The 21316-nt window shown below is 36.3% G+C and overlaps 2 protein-coding genes across 3 annotated transcripts; one reads left to right on the forward strand and one right to left on the reverse strand.

Moving 5' to 3' along the window:
* Nucleotides 1-2667: 2667 nt before the first annotated feature.
* ALN (allantoinase) lies at nt 2668-14041 on the forward strand. Of its 2 annotated transcripts, none has more exons than XM_087333339.1 (15): nt 2668-2753; nt 2873-2963; nt 4067-4184; nt 9752-9825; nt 10380-10456; nt 10556-10592; nt 10778-10863; nt 10964-11023; nt 11101-11240; nt 11812-11938; nt 12328-12483; nt 12737-12847; nt 13277-13387; nt 13510-13608; nt 13698-14041. In XM_087333339.1, the coding sequence occupies exons 1-15, from the start codon at nt 2682-2684 to the stop codon at nt 13851-13853; spliced, it is 1515 nt and encodes a 504-aa protein (XP_087189465.1). In that variant the 5' UTR covers nt 2668-2681; the 3' UTR covers nt 13854-14041. The 2 variants fall into 2 exon arrangements, with proteins under 2 accessions (XP_087189465.1, XP_087189466.1); XM_087333340.1 differs by having other exon boundaries at nt 13687-13926.
* Nucleotides 14042-15406: 1365 nt separating this feature from the next.
* LOC147852921 (Transmembrane proteins 14C) lies at nt 15407-20427 on the reverse strand. Its single transcript, XM_087332795.1, has 4 exons — nt 20106-20427; nt 16107-16171; nt 15757-15844; nt 15407-15661 (listed from the first exon to the last, which is right to left on the reverse strand). Exons 1-4 carry the CDS (start codon nt 20374-20376, stop codon nt 15552-15554), a joined length of 534 nt encoding a protein of 177 aa, XP_087188921.1. The 5' UTR covers nt 20377-20427; the 3' UTR covers nt 15407-15551.
* Nucleotides 20428-21316: the final 889 nt, after the last annotated feature.

The raw sequence follows: 21316 nt of genomic DNA on the forward strand, positions 1-21316 counted from the left end.
ATAGTACGTACTATACCTAAATGTTGTTTAGTCAAATATCATGTACATTTGTCTAATACGGTATTTAACATACATTTGAAAAAACAAGTATAATACGTATTTATAAAAAAATGTAAGTAAAACCTCAACAAAAAGCAAAAGAAAAAAAAAATTGTGAAAAAGAATAAAGAAAGAAGAATAGAAGAGATGACGACGATGAAGAAGAAGAAGAAGAATAAGAATAAGAGAGAAAAGAAGACAAAAACTTGTCTTGACTCTGACTGTGATAATAATAGAAGAGAGAAGAAGATTATGAAGAAGAGAGAAAGGAAGACAAAAACTTATCATGAGTGTGATAATCGTAGATGATTCCTCAATCTATGAAGGCATAATCGTAAATAATTACAATTTGAAATAGAACATCGTGATACACACTTAAATTAATTTATAGAATAAGTGAATGTCGACATCCATATTATCAGAATTTTAGGATGTGAAATGTTCAAATGTCTTATATGCATTTTAGGATGTAGAACTATAATGTGCATCACAAAATTGTGTAAACATAGATGCTTTTTACAATATTACAAATATTTTTTAGAAAGGTAAATAATTTTTCAAATTCTAGAAGTATTTAACGTACTATACGTGACATACATATTTTATAAGTATTTAACATATTAAAAAACGTATTTTTAAATTGGAAGGTACTATATGCGTATTAATACGTTATATATGTATGGTATCCGTACCGTATCTAATGTACCCAACAACCTTGGTCATGTCAAAGTGGTTAGAGCATGACATCTTGTTGATGTGAGGTTGTCGATTCAAAACATAAGTAGAAGTGAATTAAGGAGGTACAAATTAATAAAAAAATAGGAAGGAAACAATGCAATGGATAAGGAAATGATGGAGGAATAAACTCTAAAAAAATCATACTATTGAGAAAAATAAAAGAATAAAAGAAAAATAAAAGAAGAATGCATTCACATCACACAAGAGAGCTTCCATTGAAAACCCACGCACAACCCTCTCACCTTACCTATTTCTTTCTTCTTCTTTGTTCCACCATTTCTACTACTTAAAATGTATTCATTATTTTTGTGTACATGTGTATTATTGTCAATAATTAATCTCTAAATTATATTTCATTTATACTGATTGATTGGGGGCAGCCCATCTCACAATCAAAAGAAATTCTAGACAATAGCCTATTATTGCTGCAACTAATTGACAGAGGTATAATGTCTACTCTACCAACTACAAAGTTACATTTGCAAGAAGAAAAAATAAAAAGAAATCCAATGTGCAACGAAAGAGCAAACATGTTTCCAACCAATCAAGAGAAAAGTGTATAAGCTAAAGATATTTAAACCAAAGGGAAATTAATTATTGAAATAGAGATGTGGTCCTTGTTTGTAGGAACATCCAAGTTTCGTAGTTCGGTGAATAAAGATGGCATCCAAATAGATCTCACCCAATATTGGTTGGCAAATGGGGCCTCTTTAATGGATGCATCTATTGTTTTCTACATACGTAGAGCACTATATTTCTCTCATTCTCTCTCTCACACACACATATCACTTCCGCTGCACATAATCACTCTCGTTTATTTACATTAATTGTGTGATTACTTGGGGTGCGGTTAGGTGGGGCATTCTAGAGGGACAACTGTTGTTATATGAAAATGAGGATATAGTGGAAGCCTTTCACATAGTTCCTCCTCATGTACAAATGGTTCAACCTTTTATAAGTAATAGTTTGCAATTTAGGGATGATATTATTTGGAAGACAATTTCACCTATTCTAATGTGGGTAATTTGGAAGGCGCGATGTACGTCAGTATTTGACAACACCACTCAGGATGTTTCTGTTATAATTGCTAAATTCTGGTTATTACTCATTCATACACTACGTGGTCAGTATGAAAGTTTTACAGTCAATGCTAATGCCATTTCAGGAAGCAAATACATTTTAAACGGTTATGGGATTCAATGCTCATTTTTAGGGAAGATGGAGATCACATAATATGGACATATATTGTTCCCGTCATTTTGGGAAACAATGTCTATTAACTTTGTTTATTAACTTTTGTATTTCTTGTGATTTTATAATACCAAGGCGTATCTCTTTTCAATAATAAAAAATCACTTAGTGCCTCCGAACACACACACACAAATATATTACATACCTACATATGCACATACATGCATGCATACATACATACACACATACATACATGCATACATACATGCATACATGTACATACATAAATACATACGTACGTACATACATACATGCATGCACACGGACCATACAAAAGCTAACACAAGTTACAACGTCGAGCTAATGCGTTGCACATGCATATGCATTCATACATTACAGTACATATGTGATATGTATGTCTGCATTACAATATATATATATATACATACATATTGTAATGCATATATACATATATATATATACATATATATATATATATATATATATATATATATGTTGTGCGTTTGATCGAGAATCATTTGCATTATTACCGTCCGCGCCTTCATCGAGGTACATTTTCCGTATGTACATACATACATACGTATAAATATGTACGTATATACGCACATACTGTACATGTACATCTTTCTGTTTTGTTCCCTATACAGAGAGAATCATAGCAACCTGTCTACTGTTCCATCGAAGGCGGCGCTATGGCAAACAGCAAGCTTGCTACCCTCTTCATTCTTCTGATAGTCAGCATCGCCGCAGTTGACAAGTTTCAGGTTACCCCCCCCCCCCCGCCTCCCCCCTCTCTTTCTTCTTTCTAGACTATATATATCGATCGAATCTCTGAATCAAATAGTCTTCTGTCTTACTCATTCACGGATTGTTGTATAATTAGGCAGAGAAAAACTGTGGCTTGATTTCGGAAGAGCATTACATTATTCAAAGTAAAAGAATCATTACTCCGAAGGGTCTCATTAGTGGTGCAGGTAAGTAGGATCATCTTTTTCGTTTCTACCGTATACAATTTATTGGCTTACGAATTGAAGAGATATGGTCAGATTTTTGAAGGAAGACATTGTTTTGGCACGATGCCATCCATTTCAAGAGGAATTCTTGCTCCTTAGTTTGGAATCTAGATCCAATGCTTGTATGTTGAATAATATAAAACTACAATTACTGAAGCTGCAGCAGTGTAATTTGAAATGGTGCACCTTGGAGAGACAAATTTTTATAGGAAAACTGTGTAGATAATATAGATCCAATAGTCTTACTTTGGTATAATTCCAGAAGAAAAGCTAGTGTAACTTCTGTTAAGATTAGACTTGAGCACTTGAAAATTGGTATTTGGACGAGAAGCTCCCTGAATCTATCTTTGGTTTCATGTCTGCGCTGCAGCCAAACTGAGGAACGATAAGTCCACCTGAAAAGATCTAGCAGGATCCAACAGACTTTTGTTCAAATATTTGACTACTTGTTTGATTGTTGATACTAGTCATCAGCTTTGAAAAACAATCTGTAAGACGTTGCAGCATAGTTCTCTTAGCTCAATGAAAATTTAGTGACCAGTACAGACAATTGGTTCCATGACGTAAATAAATATTAACATTGATACCTACGAATATTCCACATGGAGTGCTTCTTTCCATACATGAAATGTTTACAAACCTATTTAAGGTATTTATTGTAGGGAATCTATAAGGTGGAGCATTTGCTTCTAGCAATATTAACATCCAAAAGTGCTACCAAAATGTATGTGAGAAATGAATTGACATCGGGGCATATAATGTGTATATGGAAAGTATGATGTTGTCATTCCTCCATACAAAAGATATAAGAAAAATAAATTTCTAGAACGGGGTTGCATCGATGATGCCAATGCATCATGAAAGGTGCGTTGATAGGGGGGTAATGGCAAATGAAAGATATGCAGTGGAGAAGCATGATAGAATGGGGTTGCACTGATGATGCCTATGCATCATAAAAGGTGCTGTGGTAGCGGGTAATGGCAAATGAAGGATATGCACAATTAATAATGTCAAGGAAACTTTGTAAATTGATGCATGCTAAACTACTCTTGTGTGCGATGCAGTGGAAGTACATGATGGTAAAATACTCTCAATTTTCTCTGATGATCTGACACAAGGGAGAGATCATGTGACTACCTTCAACTTTCAGAATGCTATAGTCATGCCAGGTCTCATCGATGTGTACGTTACTTTTTGCTTTTGATTTATTAATATGGAAAATATGTATGTGATATGCCAGGTGTTTTAATCTCTATGTTGGCATGAGCGTTAATTCTTGGAGTTGGAAGAGAGGATCATAAAGGCAAAGGACATCTTTGTTTTACCACCAATATTTTGGGCTTGTTTCAATGCATTATAAAAGCATACTTTTTGAGAAATACATGCACATGAATTTCTCAAAACAAATAGAAGAGAGCATTACCTTTTTTAATTTTTGGTGAGGAGCTAAGGTATTTAATCTGAACATGTATAAGGGATTAGAAGCTTGTGTGTGCTATATCTTGATTTATTCTTAAAAAAATGTAGACCACATGTTGATGATTAGGGGGTTATCACAGGGATACAATTTTCTGTACAGTCTCCATATCTCCTTAAGATGTATGCATCATGGAGATGTATAAAATGATATGCAATTTGAGGAGCAACGGGAAGTCAAAAAAATTAATAAATTGTTTGTTCCCGGACAGATTGTATCATAAAGAATAGTACTTGGTGATCAAAGAGTGCAAAGTGGATGGGCCCATTCACCAGGTAGTACTTGGTGATCAAAGAGTGCAAAGTGGAAGGGCCCATTCAGCTCAGTTTCTATAACTTTACTTAGAGGCCTTTCAATTGGAACCCACGATGAATTAAGTAAGCACTTACTAAAGTTATTGCTGGAGAATAGTTTGATGTTGAGAATCAAACTACGCTAAAGAAGTTTTTCTGCGCAGAATCAATGCAATGGAGGTTGTTATTGGTTAATTTTAGTAGGCTACATCATTTATCTGGTTAAGAATACAGTAAAAGCTTCTTTAATGCGTTATGTACCCTTCAATTTTCAACTAGCCTAAACCAGTAGGCAACGTCATTTATCTTTTATGAAATTTGGGAAGGCCCACAATTAACACATTTTAATATTTGGAAACAAATGTTACTGCCTTCCATTCTCTTTAACCTCACACTTATTGAGGTACAGGAGCACCTAATCACAAGTGCAAATGGATTTCATGACAATGGTGACCAAATGCATTCTTTTATTTAGTTTTAAGCATTTTCAAGGGGCAAACTTAACCTTCTTACAAGCTTCAGCGACGTCTTGTACATATTTGTCAACCTCAAATCTTTCTATCATATGCATAATGTGCGGAACTTTCCTCTGCTATCTAAGATGGTGCCTTCCTTGTTCACGTGAAGTATTTTCTGGAAACTCCACTTCCATTGGCGAAGGTCAACAACAGATAGCCAGCTGGAGGTGTCTAAGACGCATTAATTAGACTTTAGTAAGATTGGAATACCTAGTTACTTACGATCTATAGTTATAAGAGCTTTGCATACAGACTTAAACTATCACAAGATTAAATATAGTTGACACAGACCGATCAGATGACAATTGTTTTGAATTATAGAGAGTAATTACAATGGCGTGACAATGCTTAGAGGTGACCGTGTCCAATAAGGAGGACAACTGTATTGATGACGGATGCCTGAGGAGCTAGGCTTTAATGATACTCAGAGAGCTAATACTCTGCTAATCTGCTAACTATTCTATAGAGAAGTTGGTTATGGAAGACAGTACTGTCCGCACTATTCACGTGTACAGTGTTAAAGTTATGTCAACCACATAGTAACTACTCACAGAACATTATTTACATGTCCTCGGAACAGGGGATACCTTAATGCTATAAATGACATTATAGTGTGATCCTCAGCCACTGTATAATATTGTAGGTGGCTGATCATCCATTTACATTAAGTATTTATGGCTACAAGTAACACAACCCATCCTTCAGATTAATGATTAAGTAAGGGTGTTCAAGAGTATAGTGTGTAGAGAGTTCACCAAAATGAAGTAATTGCTTTGTTGGAAACACTTAAGGACGTTTGACAAGTGTCTTCGCCCATCTTGCTAACATTAAAATAGATATCTACCCTTACCCTTAACAACGAACCAGTGAGAAGATAACCTCTTGGAAGGTTCTTCACGTTGTATTAACTAAGTAAGAGAGTTAGAGAGGATAGTAAGTACAGAGTTTGTGAAAGTGAACTAATCGCTTCGTTGGAAATGCTCAAAGAAGTTTGACAAATGCTTTTGCCCATCTCGCCAACATTAAGATAATAGATATTTATCTTAACCCTTAGCAACAAACCATTGAGAAGGTAACATGCTGGAATAGTTAATTAAGAGAATGCTTGACATATGTAAGAGAATACCCATTAAACTAAGGCTAAATAGTCTTCCTAAGCTGCATTATGCTCTGAAACATAACATTTGGGTAAACCTAAAATAGAAGATTTTGCTTATTTTGACTACTACCCATCCGTTTGTGAATGAAAACTTTTAAGGTAGTATTTATTATATTCTTGCAGAAATACACGAGGATTGATTGGACAGCAGATGCTTGACAAGGAGAAGGTGAGCCAAGAAAAGAACACATGGATATATCATGTAATTTTCCGAAGTGTGATTACAACATGGGTTTATTTCAAAGAGAGCTATGTCTCATGTGCTCACAAGTGAGCAGACGCAAACAATTCAGAGGATGTGCTTAATGAACCTAACCTTAAAATGCCATTGAAGGTTCTTTCTAATACAACAGCTGATTAGCCTAATCCGATACCCTATGTACCATATTGAATTGCTCCCCGAGTCGGCTTCGACCGAATTTAGAATCGGTCAATTTTTCAGCTTTGGCCTACCAGCCTCCTTCCTAGTGTTCATTTGTGTGGGGTTGTTGATGCTTGCGCACACCAAAGCAGTTTACCCATACCAACCTTGCAATCTGAGCAAATGCAAAATCCGCCACATCTTTTACAAAGAGAACTCCCACATTATCTGACTCTCTTCGCCTGGCTGATATTCTCCCACTTGAACGATTTGCAATAGCTTCTTAACCTGTTCATATCCCAGGGCCTTTGTCAAGACATCTGCACAATTGTCCTCTATTGGAGTCTGGGTAAGTTGTCTACAGGCCAAGTTTCTTGCTTATTTTGCAAGAACAAGAATCACAAGTGCCGATGCCAGAATTTAGCATTCACTACACTCTTGCGCTCTTCCATAACTAATGGAGTTCGAGTAGGTTGGCTCTCTGCTTTGTGAATCCTGCTGCGAATGTGTAATCTGTATTTGGCTGTTGATGCAGCCCAATCCAGATCTTTTCTCTTTGAGCAACGTGGAGAATTCTTCAAAGAAAAATGGAGATGTTCTTGTCAAAGTGTTTATTATTGTGACTGAATCATCATATTTTTTAGGTAAGGCAGGAACACGTTTCTGTGCGATCTCATTGTCCATCTACATCACCCCAATTGCTGCCAGCTAGTCCCGAGTGCCTTTTTTTCTTGGAATAAATTCATTTGCGTTTTTTCATTCTCCATCCGCTCAGAGCATTTGGATGTTAGTCTCATAGTGATCATGAAGAATATTTTAGCATCTGCTGCATTTGTAGTATGCTGAATCAGTTGTTCCTGTGACGATTGCATACAGAGCACCAGAATTGCACCTTTTATATGCATACAATTCCACATCAGATGGTAGATCATAAATGCGTTGGGTCCTTCAGATCTATGTTTCCCACTGGTTCGACATCTAGTCTTAGCGTGATGTCCAGGAGTACATAGGGGTTCAACATGGTTATCTTGAATTTCTACAATGTGTGGTTCAAACCATGTAGCTTTCCCTCAATTATTGCTGGCCTTTTGTAGCCTCACGCTCATAGGAGTCCCACCAAGTCTGCCACTTGTTGACATCATTCACGTCATTGACTGAGCACCCATGAACTTGTTTAATTACCACTGCTTCTGCAACCATCTCCTCCTCTGAGGCTTCGTCAGCCTTTAAACTCTGATACTATGTTATATTATTGCGAATATTTTGGAGGATTTTACTGGTAGATACTTGACAAAAAGACAATGAGCCAAAGAAACTAGAGAGCGATATTCAGCAAACCTCTTAAGCGTGAACCATGGGTTAGTTGCAAAGAGAGCCATGTCTCATGTGACCAAAGTGAGCAAATACCTACACGACTCAGAGCATGTGTTTAATGGCCTTAGAATGCTTTCTAAAGTTCTTTCTTATTAATTTGGCACCTCTTCCTACCGTACACAGATGTGGGGTTGTTGGTTCTTGTTCCCACTCAACGGTACCCATTTTCTCAAACCAAGCCCTCCAAAATATGCTTGGCATCCTTGGATCGAGGTCCCTGGTTATAGGCAAAGGCATGTAGTGGTACTTAAAAGATAGAGACTTCAACCAAGTGTTGGATCTGCTTACTGAATCCACATATGGTAGTCCATATCTCATCATTTCCTGTTTGTGATCTGAAAATTTCCTTCGTCTCCTTTTAGATTATTTATTGCGTTCAAGAGCTGCCTTACACATGGTCGAATCTTTCTTATCCTTCATCTATGGTTGAGATAGACTCACCGACTTTGTAGAAACATCACCAGAAATATGTGATGCTCATTGAGTTTTATGATTAAATGGGGAAAGTTCGTCATAATATTTTCTCTCCAATCAACCATTGTCTGCGTTTTTCTTATTGATGTGTACTTGCAGCCACAACTAACGAGGCCAATGTTGGAGGGAAAACGAGTAAATTGTGACAATGGAATCTTGAAAACAGCTTAAGAATATCTACATTGAAAGATCTACTTAAGGTTTTGCACGCTTTATGATCTAATTTTATATCCAGGAAGTAGATTGCTCTTCAACTAAGATTTGGGCACCCTAACTGGCGTGAGGTATACTAGCAAAGAGAGTAAATCAGCTTAAGTCTTGCAGATTTGTGCTTTGTTACATGACTCCTTTCTCCCTAGAACTGAATTTCCAATTTTCATCAAAAGAGAGGTTTGTCTGAATAAGGAAAGTCTTTCTGATGCTGCTAAGTGTCACCTCTTTCTGATCCACTTATAACTTTTTGATCGAGTCCATATAGGGCCTCAGTTAAAGTGATTTTGTAAGGTACAGCTTTATAATAAAATGCGCACACCTCCGCACAATGAAAACCCACTGTTTTAACTTAACTAACCACAGGCTGATCTGGACTGCACGCAATGGCTCCTTTAGTCTACGATAATTGGCCATTCAGATTGGCCATTCAAGAGTTACGAGGAGCAAGTAAAAATAAAATAACATAAAATAGTTATTAAATAATGTCATAAAAAAGAACAAAAATAACACATTGGGTTGGCAATATGCACAAACAGTAATATGCAGCACACTCGTGATGCTTCTTATGCGTAAGTGAGTACAAATAATAACCTTCGGTTGACTAATAGCATTTGTAAGGATGATGCAAATTTTGTGATTTGAGAGGAAAAACTATAAGACTTCCATATGTAAATCCATACATGCATTGTTAGGAGAAATGTGAGACGAATTAGAAAGGTTAGGTGAGAGCAGTGGGAAAAAACATTTAAATGATTATTTTCTGGAAATCTTCCTTGATGTTCTGATGAGATGAAAGCGAATTATGGTAAGGTTCCTTTGATAATGTGAATCCCCTCATTTTGTTATTGTTAGCTTCTTAGATTATGTCATTCCTTTGCAGGCACGTCCACTTGAATGAACCTGGTCGAGCTGATTGGGAAGGTTTTGAGACTGGTACGAGGGCAGCTGCTGCAGGTGAGACTGATAAAAAATATTAAATATTTGTTCAGTTTACCGTCTTTGTCTTTGATGGGAAATTGTGGAATTGCCCACAAAAAGTTGTTTTTTTGTTTGTTGCTCCTTCCTACCAAGACATTTCCATAAATGGAGAGTTACATACAAGGGTTTGAAATTAGAAATAGGTAGATCTCTCATAACCCTAAAGTGGGGAAGTTTTTTGTGATTCAAAATTACTTCTAATAAATGAAAAATAAACCAAAAGAATTGCTAATGGTGCTGAGTTCAGCTCGTCTGAGGAGCATTTAGTGCCATTCTAATAGTTGTGCATGATGTAAACAAACGTCATCGATTAAGACTTACATATGGGACTGATCACATGTGTTTTGATCCTTTCAACTGGTGGTTCATCTTGCTTCCTTATGGATTTCTCGTGGAGAGTATAAGCCTTAGGCACTCCAGGATCTGTTCTACAAATACTTACTGAGGAGAACAAGAAATGACTATTTTTTGAAAAGTGTTCGATTGAGATATTATGCAGTATCTATATTTATTATATGCATATCTATCAGGTGGCTTAACAACTGTTATTGACATGCCACTGAACAGCATGCCAACAACCATTAGCAAGGAGAAACTTGAGAAGAAGGTATGGAAATAGTAACTCCTGAAATCGCCCACAAGTAGATGTGCTTCTTAACATTATTGCTTTGCATGTTAATTTCTTTTTCTTTTTCTTATGTGTCAGCTACAAGCAGCCAACGATAAGCTTTCCGTTGATGTTGGTATTATCTGTTTCACCTTATTTAGTTCATATATTTGCTTCAGGCATGATAGCCTGTTTACATAGATAATGGGAAGGGAAAATTGCTATATAGAAATGCATTCTCAATGTGATTGAATTCCATTGTGCATGATTTTCCCACATCTGAATAAAGTTTTCTTTATTTATTCTCGATAAACTATGAAGGTTTTTGGGGAGGATTGACTCCTGAAAATGCTTTCAATTCAACTGCTCTTGATGAACTTCTTGATGCTGGTGCTCTTGGGCTGAAGGTAGAGTCATTCGTTTCCGTATTTTTCATACGTTACTATCATCTTGATATGGAAGCAGAAATTGTCCTTACAAAAAGTTTTATTTTCTTGGTATTTAAAGTCTTTTATGTGTCCATCTGGGATTAATGATTTTCCAATGACGGACAAAAGTCATCTAAAGGTACTAATAAATTTCAACTATAACTAATTATGTTTACATTTGGAATCCCAATTCAAAAATGTTTTTCTCACCTACAGGCTGCTCTTCCGGTTCTAGCAAAATACAAGCGCCCATTACTAGTGCATGCTGAAGTCCCTCAACCATTTGAAATTGTAGATTTGAATTTGGAAGAAAGGAGGAAGTATTCAACATATCTTAAGACAAGGCCTTCATCTTGGTACTATCTTTTTGGTCACACATAATTATAGCTACTCTTGGGCTTATTCTGCAGATTGTTTTTATTAATTAAAGTAACAAAGAAAACTTTGTGAGATGGATTAAACCCAATAATATTTAGTAATATGTAGCTCTTAATCACAAGTCGTGAGAATCTATAGCAATCTCAAATCACAAATCATGAGAATCGCAAATTTTTAAACAGTATGAGATTTGTGGGAGAAATGTCTACCTAATATGAAAATTTCCCAACGTATCTTGATTGCTGAATGATAATCAATCTAATCGGCTTGCTTTGGTTTGTTGGAGTGAAACCAGTATCTGCAATAAAAATAATTATTACTGATGCTATGAATAAGTAATTGAAATGTACATTCTGAATCTAGATCAGATGATTCTTACATGACAGAGTGACACCATGAAAGTCATCATATCTGCATTATCTAAGACAGAAGTGTTTGGATCAATTAAAACCAGTTAATAGCTTTTGTTGTAGTGTAGTAGAGGTTGCCATTAGATGGGTATAAGTAGCATTTAACATGAAATAATATGAGGTATATCACTTGTGTCAGGGAGAAAGAAGCTGTTGCCCAGCTAATTGATATAGCGGAAGATACTGCTTCTGGGGGATCCATTGAAGGTGCCCACATTCATATCGTACATTTATCCGATTCAGAGGATTCCTTGGAGTTGATAAAGGTTATCTCTAATTGCAAAACAATTTTGTATAACTATCGGCATACCTTAAGGGTTCTCTGAGAATAGCAAAGAAAATATTGAAGCTCTTCCCACTGGATTTACGTGCAAAAAAATTAACACTATTATTTAACCAAGTCTCTGTGTTGCTTTCATCCTCAAAATATATCAATAGAACTTACGAAAAATCAAGTATTTGTTTCTTGAGTATCTTATGGTGGAAGTGGATAAAATTTCTAGAGATTTGGCTTCAGCATTTACTAACATCTCATGAAGAGCATGACAAAAGTTATTTTATAGAGATGCATTGTATCAATGGAAATTTATTTCATAAAGATGCTCTCTGCCTTTCGGGCGCCCAAACTCATTTCATTTATTTATTTTCTTTGTAGGAAGCAAAGCTGAAGAGCTTAAGTGTAACTGTTGAAACATGTCCACATTATCTGGCTTTCTCAGCAGAGAATATACCAAATGGTGACACTCGATTCAAATGTGCTCCGCCTATTCGAACTGATAAAAATAGAAGAAACCTTTGGAATGCCTTAAAAGTGAGACTCCTGAGACTTTATTGTTGCATATACTGGTGGTGTTAAATGAGTTCGAACTCCAGTTCTCAGAAAGTAGATCTACCAAATATATTTTTATAAACTCAATCCCTATACTAGTAGTTTACATTTCATTTCATTACCGACTTCGCGCGGGATTACTTATTAACTATAAATCTAAATAAGATCGGACTCTCATCATGTGTTGGACACATAGATGATTAATTTGTAATTGTTTCCAATGCAATCGTTTCAGGGAGGACATATAGACTTACTAAGTTCGGACCATTCTCCTGCTCCACCAGAATTGAAATTACTTGAGGAGGGTGATTTTATCAAAGCCTGGGGTGGTATTTCTTCTCTTCAAGTAAGTTGAGGATAGTTTTTGCATAAACAGTATTTTGCATGATATAGGATTTTTTATTCACATTCCATCATTATAATTCCCAGTTATATTTTAATACAATTTCAATGTTTAAATAATTCCTTTTTTCTGAGTTTTTTTCCTACAACTGCTACGACTCTTCCTACTGCTGTATTAATTCTTTATTCTTTGTCCTCTGTTGATCAGTACCATAGTTATGTGCTTTCAGTAACAATTCGCTTTTCACTGGTGTTGTATTATAGCAATAGTTCTAAGCAAAAGTTCAGTCTTTACATACTGCACTCTGAAGATGAAGCAGGTAGATTCTCTGCATGCATGCGATATGAAGAATGATCTCTCTTTGGATACAATAGGACTGAATTGAATATCTTTCTGTTTCCTTATTTGTATTCTTTGGAAATTGACATACAGCTTGTCCTTCCCATAACTTGGACATATGGCAAAGAAAATGATGTTTCTGTAGAACTCATCTCAGAATGGTGGAGCTCTAGGCCAGCCAAATTAGCTGGCCTCCATGATAAGGTAAAGTCAAACTAATCTTTAAGTTGACATAATGTATGAAAACATGACTTTCTTGGAAAAGTTAAAATAAGTGGTAACTGATCTTCCTTCTATTCCAATAATCTATTGGATGTTTATATCAGGGATCTATTGACATTGGGAAGGATGCTGATCTTGTTGTATGGAATCCAGAGACATCTTTTGACATTGATGAAGATTTTATTATCCATCACAAACACAAAGTAGGTTTTTCTTTGCCCTTTGTGTTGATAGTCCCATATGGTTGCATTGATTTATTATTATGATTTATAATGCCAAAGGACTTTTGCAGATAACACCTTATGCAGGAAGTAGGCTATATGGGAATGTTATAGCCACTTTTGTCAGAGGTCAAATGGTTTATCATGAAGGTCAGCATTCATCACAACCATGTGGACGAAAAATTATTCCTGAAGCTCATGTTCATTGGGGTGATGGGAATGTGTAAGTCCAACTAGTCAATCCCATAGGTAAAATAAAATGACCTTTACATAATTATATAGCACGTCATATTACTTGTTTGTGTGGTCAACAAGGTATTCGGGTCATATGGTTTTAAGTTCAACAAATGAAATCAGATGGGTTAATTAAACTTTCCTTTAAATAATTAATAAAGACATAAATCTGTGTTGCTCATTCTAAAACTTCACTTGATGTAATGTAATTGTTTAATTCCCATATGCTTACACAAATTTCATGTCATGTGCACCAATCTAGTCAATGAGTGCTAACCATTGATTTCAACTAGATAATTTAATATTACAAGAGAGGCTCATGGATGAATCATATCTAAGAGTAATAATTAAATCTAAATGGGTTAGTTTGATGAAAGTTGCAAATCCAAAGTCCCATGATTTTCATGTGGATATTTGAATCTACTTTGATTACATCTAGATTGCAGTTTTTAGATGCAATAATTATCTATTTTGTATGAAGAATCCTGGAAACGTATGTCCTAGCTGAATCTATGCACGTATTCAATATGCACATCAGATTGTCCAATCTCTATGTATTATTTCGTACTAAAATTGTAAATCTAAAGTTTCATGGATTTTCTGTGAATATTGAAATGCTTCCCATGTTTTGCTCACAAACATAGCATTTCAGTAAATATGATGGCCAGTATTTTATATTGTTGATCTTTATTTTTCAGTAACTATTCTAATGCTTACTATGTTTACAAATAAAACCAAATACAGCAAACGGCTGTAATTTATGATAACAATGAAAGCTCTTGAATTATTTATTTTTCAATGTCCAATCTTGCGGGGGTAGGTAGTGTCACCTTCCATAAATATTTGTTTTATTCTTAATACCAAAAATGGTCTATATATATTGTTTCATCTTGCACATATTGCAAACAACGATGCCAACCTGCTGGACACAGGCAATGGCAACAATGATAAACAGATCAAGAAGGTCCCAATTAAAGTTCATATATGCTTCCCAAATATCAAATTCCAACGGATAAATTAGTCCTCAATGCCTTCCACTAATTATAAATGCTATCAGACTTCAGAAGGAACCAACTAAAGCTCATACAACTTCCAAAATCTTCAGAATAAATTAGCCCTGCCACGTAATGAAGCGACTCATAATGATAACCACGTAATGAAGGTACTACTAGAGCTAACAAGATTCAAAATGATAGTGCAGGAAAGGAACAAAAGCTAACATTCAAGCAGCTTGGTCACAGATTGTTTAATGCTGTAGGCAACAAGGCCAGCCTAATTGACACAGGCAATAACAGCAGACAATGATGATAGAGGCATCAAGAAGGTCCCAACTAAATACAGACATGCTCGAATAACCTTCTGCCACTGCAAAAAACTGTACATGCCTGGCCTGACTGTACAAGATGTGAAGGGGTAAAACATAAAATGATCAATGATTTCTCCTAGCTTCTGGTTGGGACAGCCACACATACACACACAAGGGCCCATTCTTAAGTGAGACATCCCCCATGTGCATGGCTCATCTGAAACAATGATATTATAAAGGTTAATCTAGATCACAACATTTTATTGGTAACTCACTTATCAAGATTCTGACTGTTTGGCACATTATCTGTCCTAAATAATAATACTTGACCTCAAATCATTAAAATTGTGGCATAAAAACTCAGACAAATTTTGCATCCAATCTATCAGGGCGTGGTCTCGAAGTATGCTCCATAAAAGACAGCAGTAGCTGCAATGCTTAGTAATAACAATGGTGCTGCTGGAACCAGCTTTTTCGTGGCAGCAAGACGTATACCTGTGCACAGAAAATAAACATGAACCGTTAGTTATGAGGCTAAATCTTTTCAGACAGAAATTTCTTTGAGAATGAGTGAAGCAAAACGGACTAACCAAACACAGCAGCAAAAAGAAGTCCAGTACCAAACCCAATGGCTTCACCAAGATTCTTTGTATCTGGAGAGCTAGCTAGAATATACACCTGCAACAAGATATATTTATCATTTATTTTTTACTCTAAACACAGACATGCATGTGTTTTTTATCTCATAGGCTGATTATGACCTCTAGTAGAGTCAAAAGGCACTCTTCTGTCTATTTGTAAAGAGTATCATGTAATAATTGTTTTCCTTTTCCTTCCCTAATGCTATTTAGAATGCATGTAGACATGAGAATATTCTTTTCGGGAATGAGTGTTTATGTTATCAACAGCATTGCTGAATATGTTTCTGTCAAGTTCTTACCAGACCCATCATCGCACCTCCAGCGAGCCCTCCAAGCAATGAGCCTTTACTTGAGCTTCTTGAATCTACAATTGTGACATCCGGAAAACAAAATCACCTCACTTCTACAACCATATTACTACATTTCTTTCTCTGTATACTCACAAAGACTTATTTACTTACATTGCTCACATTGCAAAGAGTGATTTTCCTCATCTACGACAACTTTTCTATTGCTATGTAAGGCTACACTTATTGTATAACTTCTCTCTCTCTCTCTCTCTCTCTCTCTCTCTCTCTCTCTCTCTCTCTCTCTCTCTCATGGGCCAATTTTGGCCTTAGAAGACGTTAATATATCTTTCTTTCTTTTCTTTCTCTCTCTACCTCATCGTAACTACCTTCTCCCTGATCACTAAACTCACTCCTACAAGACCCAACCACCACCCTCAATGCCCTCAGAGCCCAGCTCTCTACTATACTCCACACTTATGAGAAGTCTTGGGAAGGTTAGGTGTCGAAGGGGACTTTTAGAGGTAATCACAAGCACCGTTTGTGTGAAGCCAGGATGCTCACTCCCCCCTACCTCTTCAGAATCTAGATACTAGGTAACCGACTACATCATGCAAGGAGGTGGCAAGGGAATCAACATACTAGGTACACCTATTCACATTCTTCTTTATGCTGATAACATAATCTTGATCTCTGAATCTCATACAAGTCTACAACATCATCCTAAATGGTTTTCCATCAAAAAAAGGCTTACAGTACACCTACCAAAGACATAAGGCCATGATCTTCCAAACATCTGCACTGACTCACCAACAAGCTGTATTCTCCCTATCAGGTGGGCACGTTAAGTAGTGAATTCCTATGTATATCTAGGAGTCACACTTTACAATCACAAAAGGGCACTCCTTTACAACCCAAGCTGCCAAGAACCAACTCACTTGAGGATGTGCAGCTCTAGCCCAAATACTAGCCTCAATTAACCTGATGTTGGCCTCTGATAAACGTTAATACATCCCTCCCTCCCTCCCTCAAAATCAAGCACATGCTCATAATGAGAGGGAATCTTCAACATACAATAGATTCACAATAAAATATATGATAACACTGCAAAATTAAGCAATGGAGATTAAATATTTGAAAGAGTTACTTTCTATGAAGAAAATAGTAGTGTAAATCCACGATGCTCAGATGCCCAAACTAGACACCAAAGTGACAATCTAAGAAACCAAGAAAGAATCACTAATCAAAGCAAATGTTGAAATGAAATCTAGCCTTGATGCACACAAATGTTCCCATTAAGAAGACACCAAATGAAAATCTCAATGATGTAAGTGCACCAAAATCCACTTCAAAGGATAAATTAGATGGCATAAAGCTATATGAAAGAGAGAAAAGGAAGCAAAATGTTTTTATTAGAGGGATGCAAGAAGAGAAATCAAAGAATGCACTCTTGCTTTGCTAAAAAAATCACAAAATTCTTTGAGGATTACATTGCTATGCGTGATGTCATGGTATATGGAGCACATAGAGTTGGTCAAAAGAGGCTAAAAGGAGAATCATGTCCAGCCATTGTTTGCATAATCTTAGATGATAGTAAAAGAGTTATCGTTTTGGATAACAAAAAGGTGTACTTAAAAGGTACCAATTTCTTTCTATCATTTTGGATGGTAACAAGGTGCACCTAAAAGGTACAAATTTCTTTCCATCATTTTGGAAAGTAGCAAGGTGTACCTAGAAGGTACTAATTTCTTTGTAACAGAAGATTGCAGCCAAAGGAGCAAGAATTAGTATCCATGGAGAATACATTCAGAATTAGCTCATTATCATTGGACTCAGACCACAAGCCCTTATATTTGCACATTACAACCAGAAACTCACACATTAACCAAGTATTTACAGCACAAACAGAAAAGAGGTGCATTACGCAACGTTGCTATCGAGAAGCTAATCTATATGCAAATGAGGTTGAGAGGCATGTCATGAACCTCTCCCTCAGTAAAGATGTGAAAACAAATTGGAAGCAGTTAAAGGAACACATTCTCAAGGTAGGATATCAATATTTCAGTGCATGTATTGATGGATTCATATGCTTAGTTTCCTATGTAATGCTTGGTTAGGAGAAGAATGCAAGGCTCCTCTCAAATGTTCAAGCTTAGAAAAGATAAATATTAAAATGTCCTAACATTGCATCAATATCGAAGAATAGTGAGGAGAAAGAAGAGAAAATATTATCAAGTGCAAGAAAGGAAGAAAAATTTAAACTCCAACCAAAGTTAGCATGGAAACAACTCAAGGGTGAAAAGGAAGATATAATTGGAATTCACTGACGAAGAGACAGAACAGTATGTACATATGCTTTATATGCATTATGCATAAGGCCTGTGATATTGAGTATGGAAACACCATATTGAGTATTACCATATTGTGTGTTTATTGAAAATGGTAATACAAGGGCAGACAGATGTCTAATGGTAAAGCAGCCGATGCAACTTTAATAACAAGTGAGCTCTTAAAATAGATAAGACCACAAACTTGCAATGGATGGCAACCATCATGGATCATGCTATCATGAATTGGATCAAGTTGTCAAGCAAACTGATTTTCCAGAAGATTGACTCATAAATTGGATAAACCAATTCGTAAAGGATGAGAGAAAAACTTGGTATCCAACTCTCAAATTATCATGTGGTTAGCTCAGTTATTGCCAAGTTATATAGCACTATCATGGAACTGAAGATTAGCCCATGGGTTGATCATCACCACAAACACACATTTGGTCAAGAAAATATTTGACAAAAAACATTCCATTGTCGATCATTTGGAAACACTGAGAAAATTATGGAAGAAAGTGGACTTCAAGGGAAAATGTTATACTGTTCTTTTGTGAACTTCAAGAATGCCTTTGACATTGTACCAATGAGTGAGCTTTGGAAAAGAATGGTAAACATCACAATGCTATTAGAATGTAGAGAAATTGGTGCACAATTGTATGAGAACGTTAGATGCTAACTAAAATGGCTAGTGGTTTCTCAAAATACTGCTTGAGCAACATGGGAGTCAAGCAAAGGTGTCCACTCTCTCCCACACTCTTTGGTCCAAGCATGATAAAGTACAAGAAATAGTAAACAAGGCTGCAAAAGAAGAAGTCTGATGATGTTTTGTTATTTTCATTTACTTTAAATAAGATGCAATACTTGCTTCACGTATTGAAAACATTCTGTCAAATCTGCAGGCACGCTGTTTTTTATGTGGAAAAAACAAAAATGATGACGATAAAGGCAACACAATCAAGACACTACCCCAATTTTACATAGAAGTGAGAACCAAAGCTTCAAATATCTTGATATTAATGTCCCATCAGAAAATAGGTGAAATGTTTGTGATGATTCAAGACTACAAGTGGGTTGGAATAGTATTGAAGTGATACTTGAAGATGGGAAGTGAGATTGATGTTATTCAATGCTCGGTAGTGGCACTGTCTGACTTAGTGGATGGAATGAAACAGAGAAAATTCAAATATTGTTCTTATGTAGACAACTGAAAGTTCAATCGTCAACATCCTTATTTGTCATGCTATTAGAGGTGCTAGCCATGCAAAGAGTTTACAAGTATATGAAAAAAGCAAAGAATATTCCCGTGACAATCTCCCTGAAGTTTTCAACATATCTAGCCTCTTCCTCCCTCTCTATCATAATCTACTAGATGCCATCTTGGAGTATAGGGGGGTTGAACCCCATGAACTTCTGGTCTCCGCCGGACAACCTTACCAATTGAGCTACACGCATCTGGTGTCACCATCTATCTATATATGTATATCTCTCTCTCACACACACACTCAAGGTAGACCCCCCATCTCTCTCAATACAGAAGACTCTAGTAAAACAACTAAAAGTTCCACAGGTCATGTGCCTCTCCAGGACGATAAGAGGTCACAATCATTGTCGTACCCGTCTCACTGTCTATCTCTAACGCATATAGCAGACATAACAAGGGCATGGAAGGATTACTTACAAGCAAAGAGACCTCCTCCTAGCAGTAGGGTTCCATAGAAAGCTGCAGAAACGGGAGCGAGCTCCGAGAATGCAGCTTGTGCACATACATGGAAGCGCTGAGGTGGGGTTGCTCTAGTAGCTGAATGTGATATCCGACGACGAACACCGTCGCAACGACCCGCCAATAAATTTCTTCCGAGGAAGCTATGGCTGAAGCTCCTGATGTGGGGTCTGTGACCTAGCGCACACAGAGAAAATGATGATGGTGGTGACGATAATGCTAAAGCCATTAATGCCGTTCTCTCTGTCTCTCTCTCTCTCTCTCTCTCAGATTTTGTTACTTTTTTGTTGGGCAAAATCAGCAGAAAATTCAAACTATTATTAATTCGGCCTTTGCTTTTGTTAAACCCAAATGCCAACTCTTTATCAATCTGCATTCCCCAAATGCAAACTCCTTATCAATCTTCATTCATCAAAAGGATGCGTGGCACTCATTTCTCACAAATTCTGATTTCTGCCCTTTCACATTTCAGATAGGGAGAAGCACGTACATATCTATGTTAATTGTGTTTTTGCATTATGTTCGCTATACACTATGTCAAGGTGGTTGTCTAAATGAGATTTGCTTTAGAACCCCTCACATCATACATTCACATGAAGTTGGTTTCAAGTAAAAATTGAAGATAATGGCCATTTGAGGATCATACTTCTAGCAAGGAAACAGATGGAATATCAAGAAACACCTACATATTAGAGTTCAGTAAAGGTCTCTTAACAACATGAGCTCCTAACCCTTGGTTCATGCTTAGTTGTATCCCTCCAACTCTTCAACATGACATTCTAGCCATCACAAATATGATCCCACCATTTTGTGACCACTCACTCCCATTCCTCAACTATTTCCTTCAAAACTTTAATATACAAACAATGGGTGAATTTGGTGGTGAACATGATTTTGATTGCACAACATTCTGTTTTGTTTTTTCAAGGAACACTTTTATAATGTTTAGAGTAGCTATTGTCCTGACTATTATGTGTTAACCCATTTTTTCTATACAAAATCACATTCTCAACATCAACAGAGGCATAAATTAACCCCAGTACCCCACCAAGTAATCATTTTGGAAATTCAGTTAGAAATACATATATATAAGCATTAATGATGAGTCGGAAAGTGTAGACAAAAATGGAGCATTATCATAAAGGCAAATTATTGTTGCGTGAGCACAA

This window comes from Azolla caroliniana, unplaced genomic scaffold (genome assembly GCF_043228905.1).
Source record: "Azolla caroliniana isolate FFs.n. ecotype wild unplaced genomic scaffold, voAzoCaro1.0.p SCAF_17, whole genome shotgun sequence".
Taxonomy (NCBI): domain Eukaryota; kingdom Viridiplantae; phylum Streptophyta; class Polypodiopsida; order Salviniales; family Salviniaceae; genus Azolla; species Azolla caroliniana.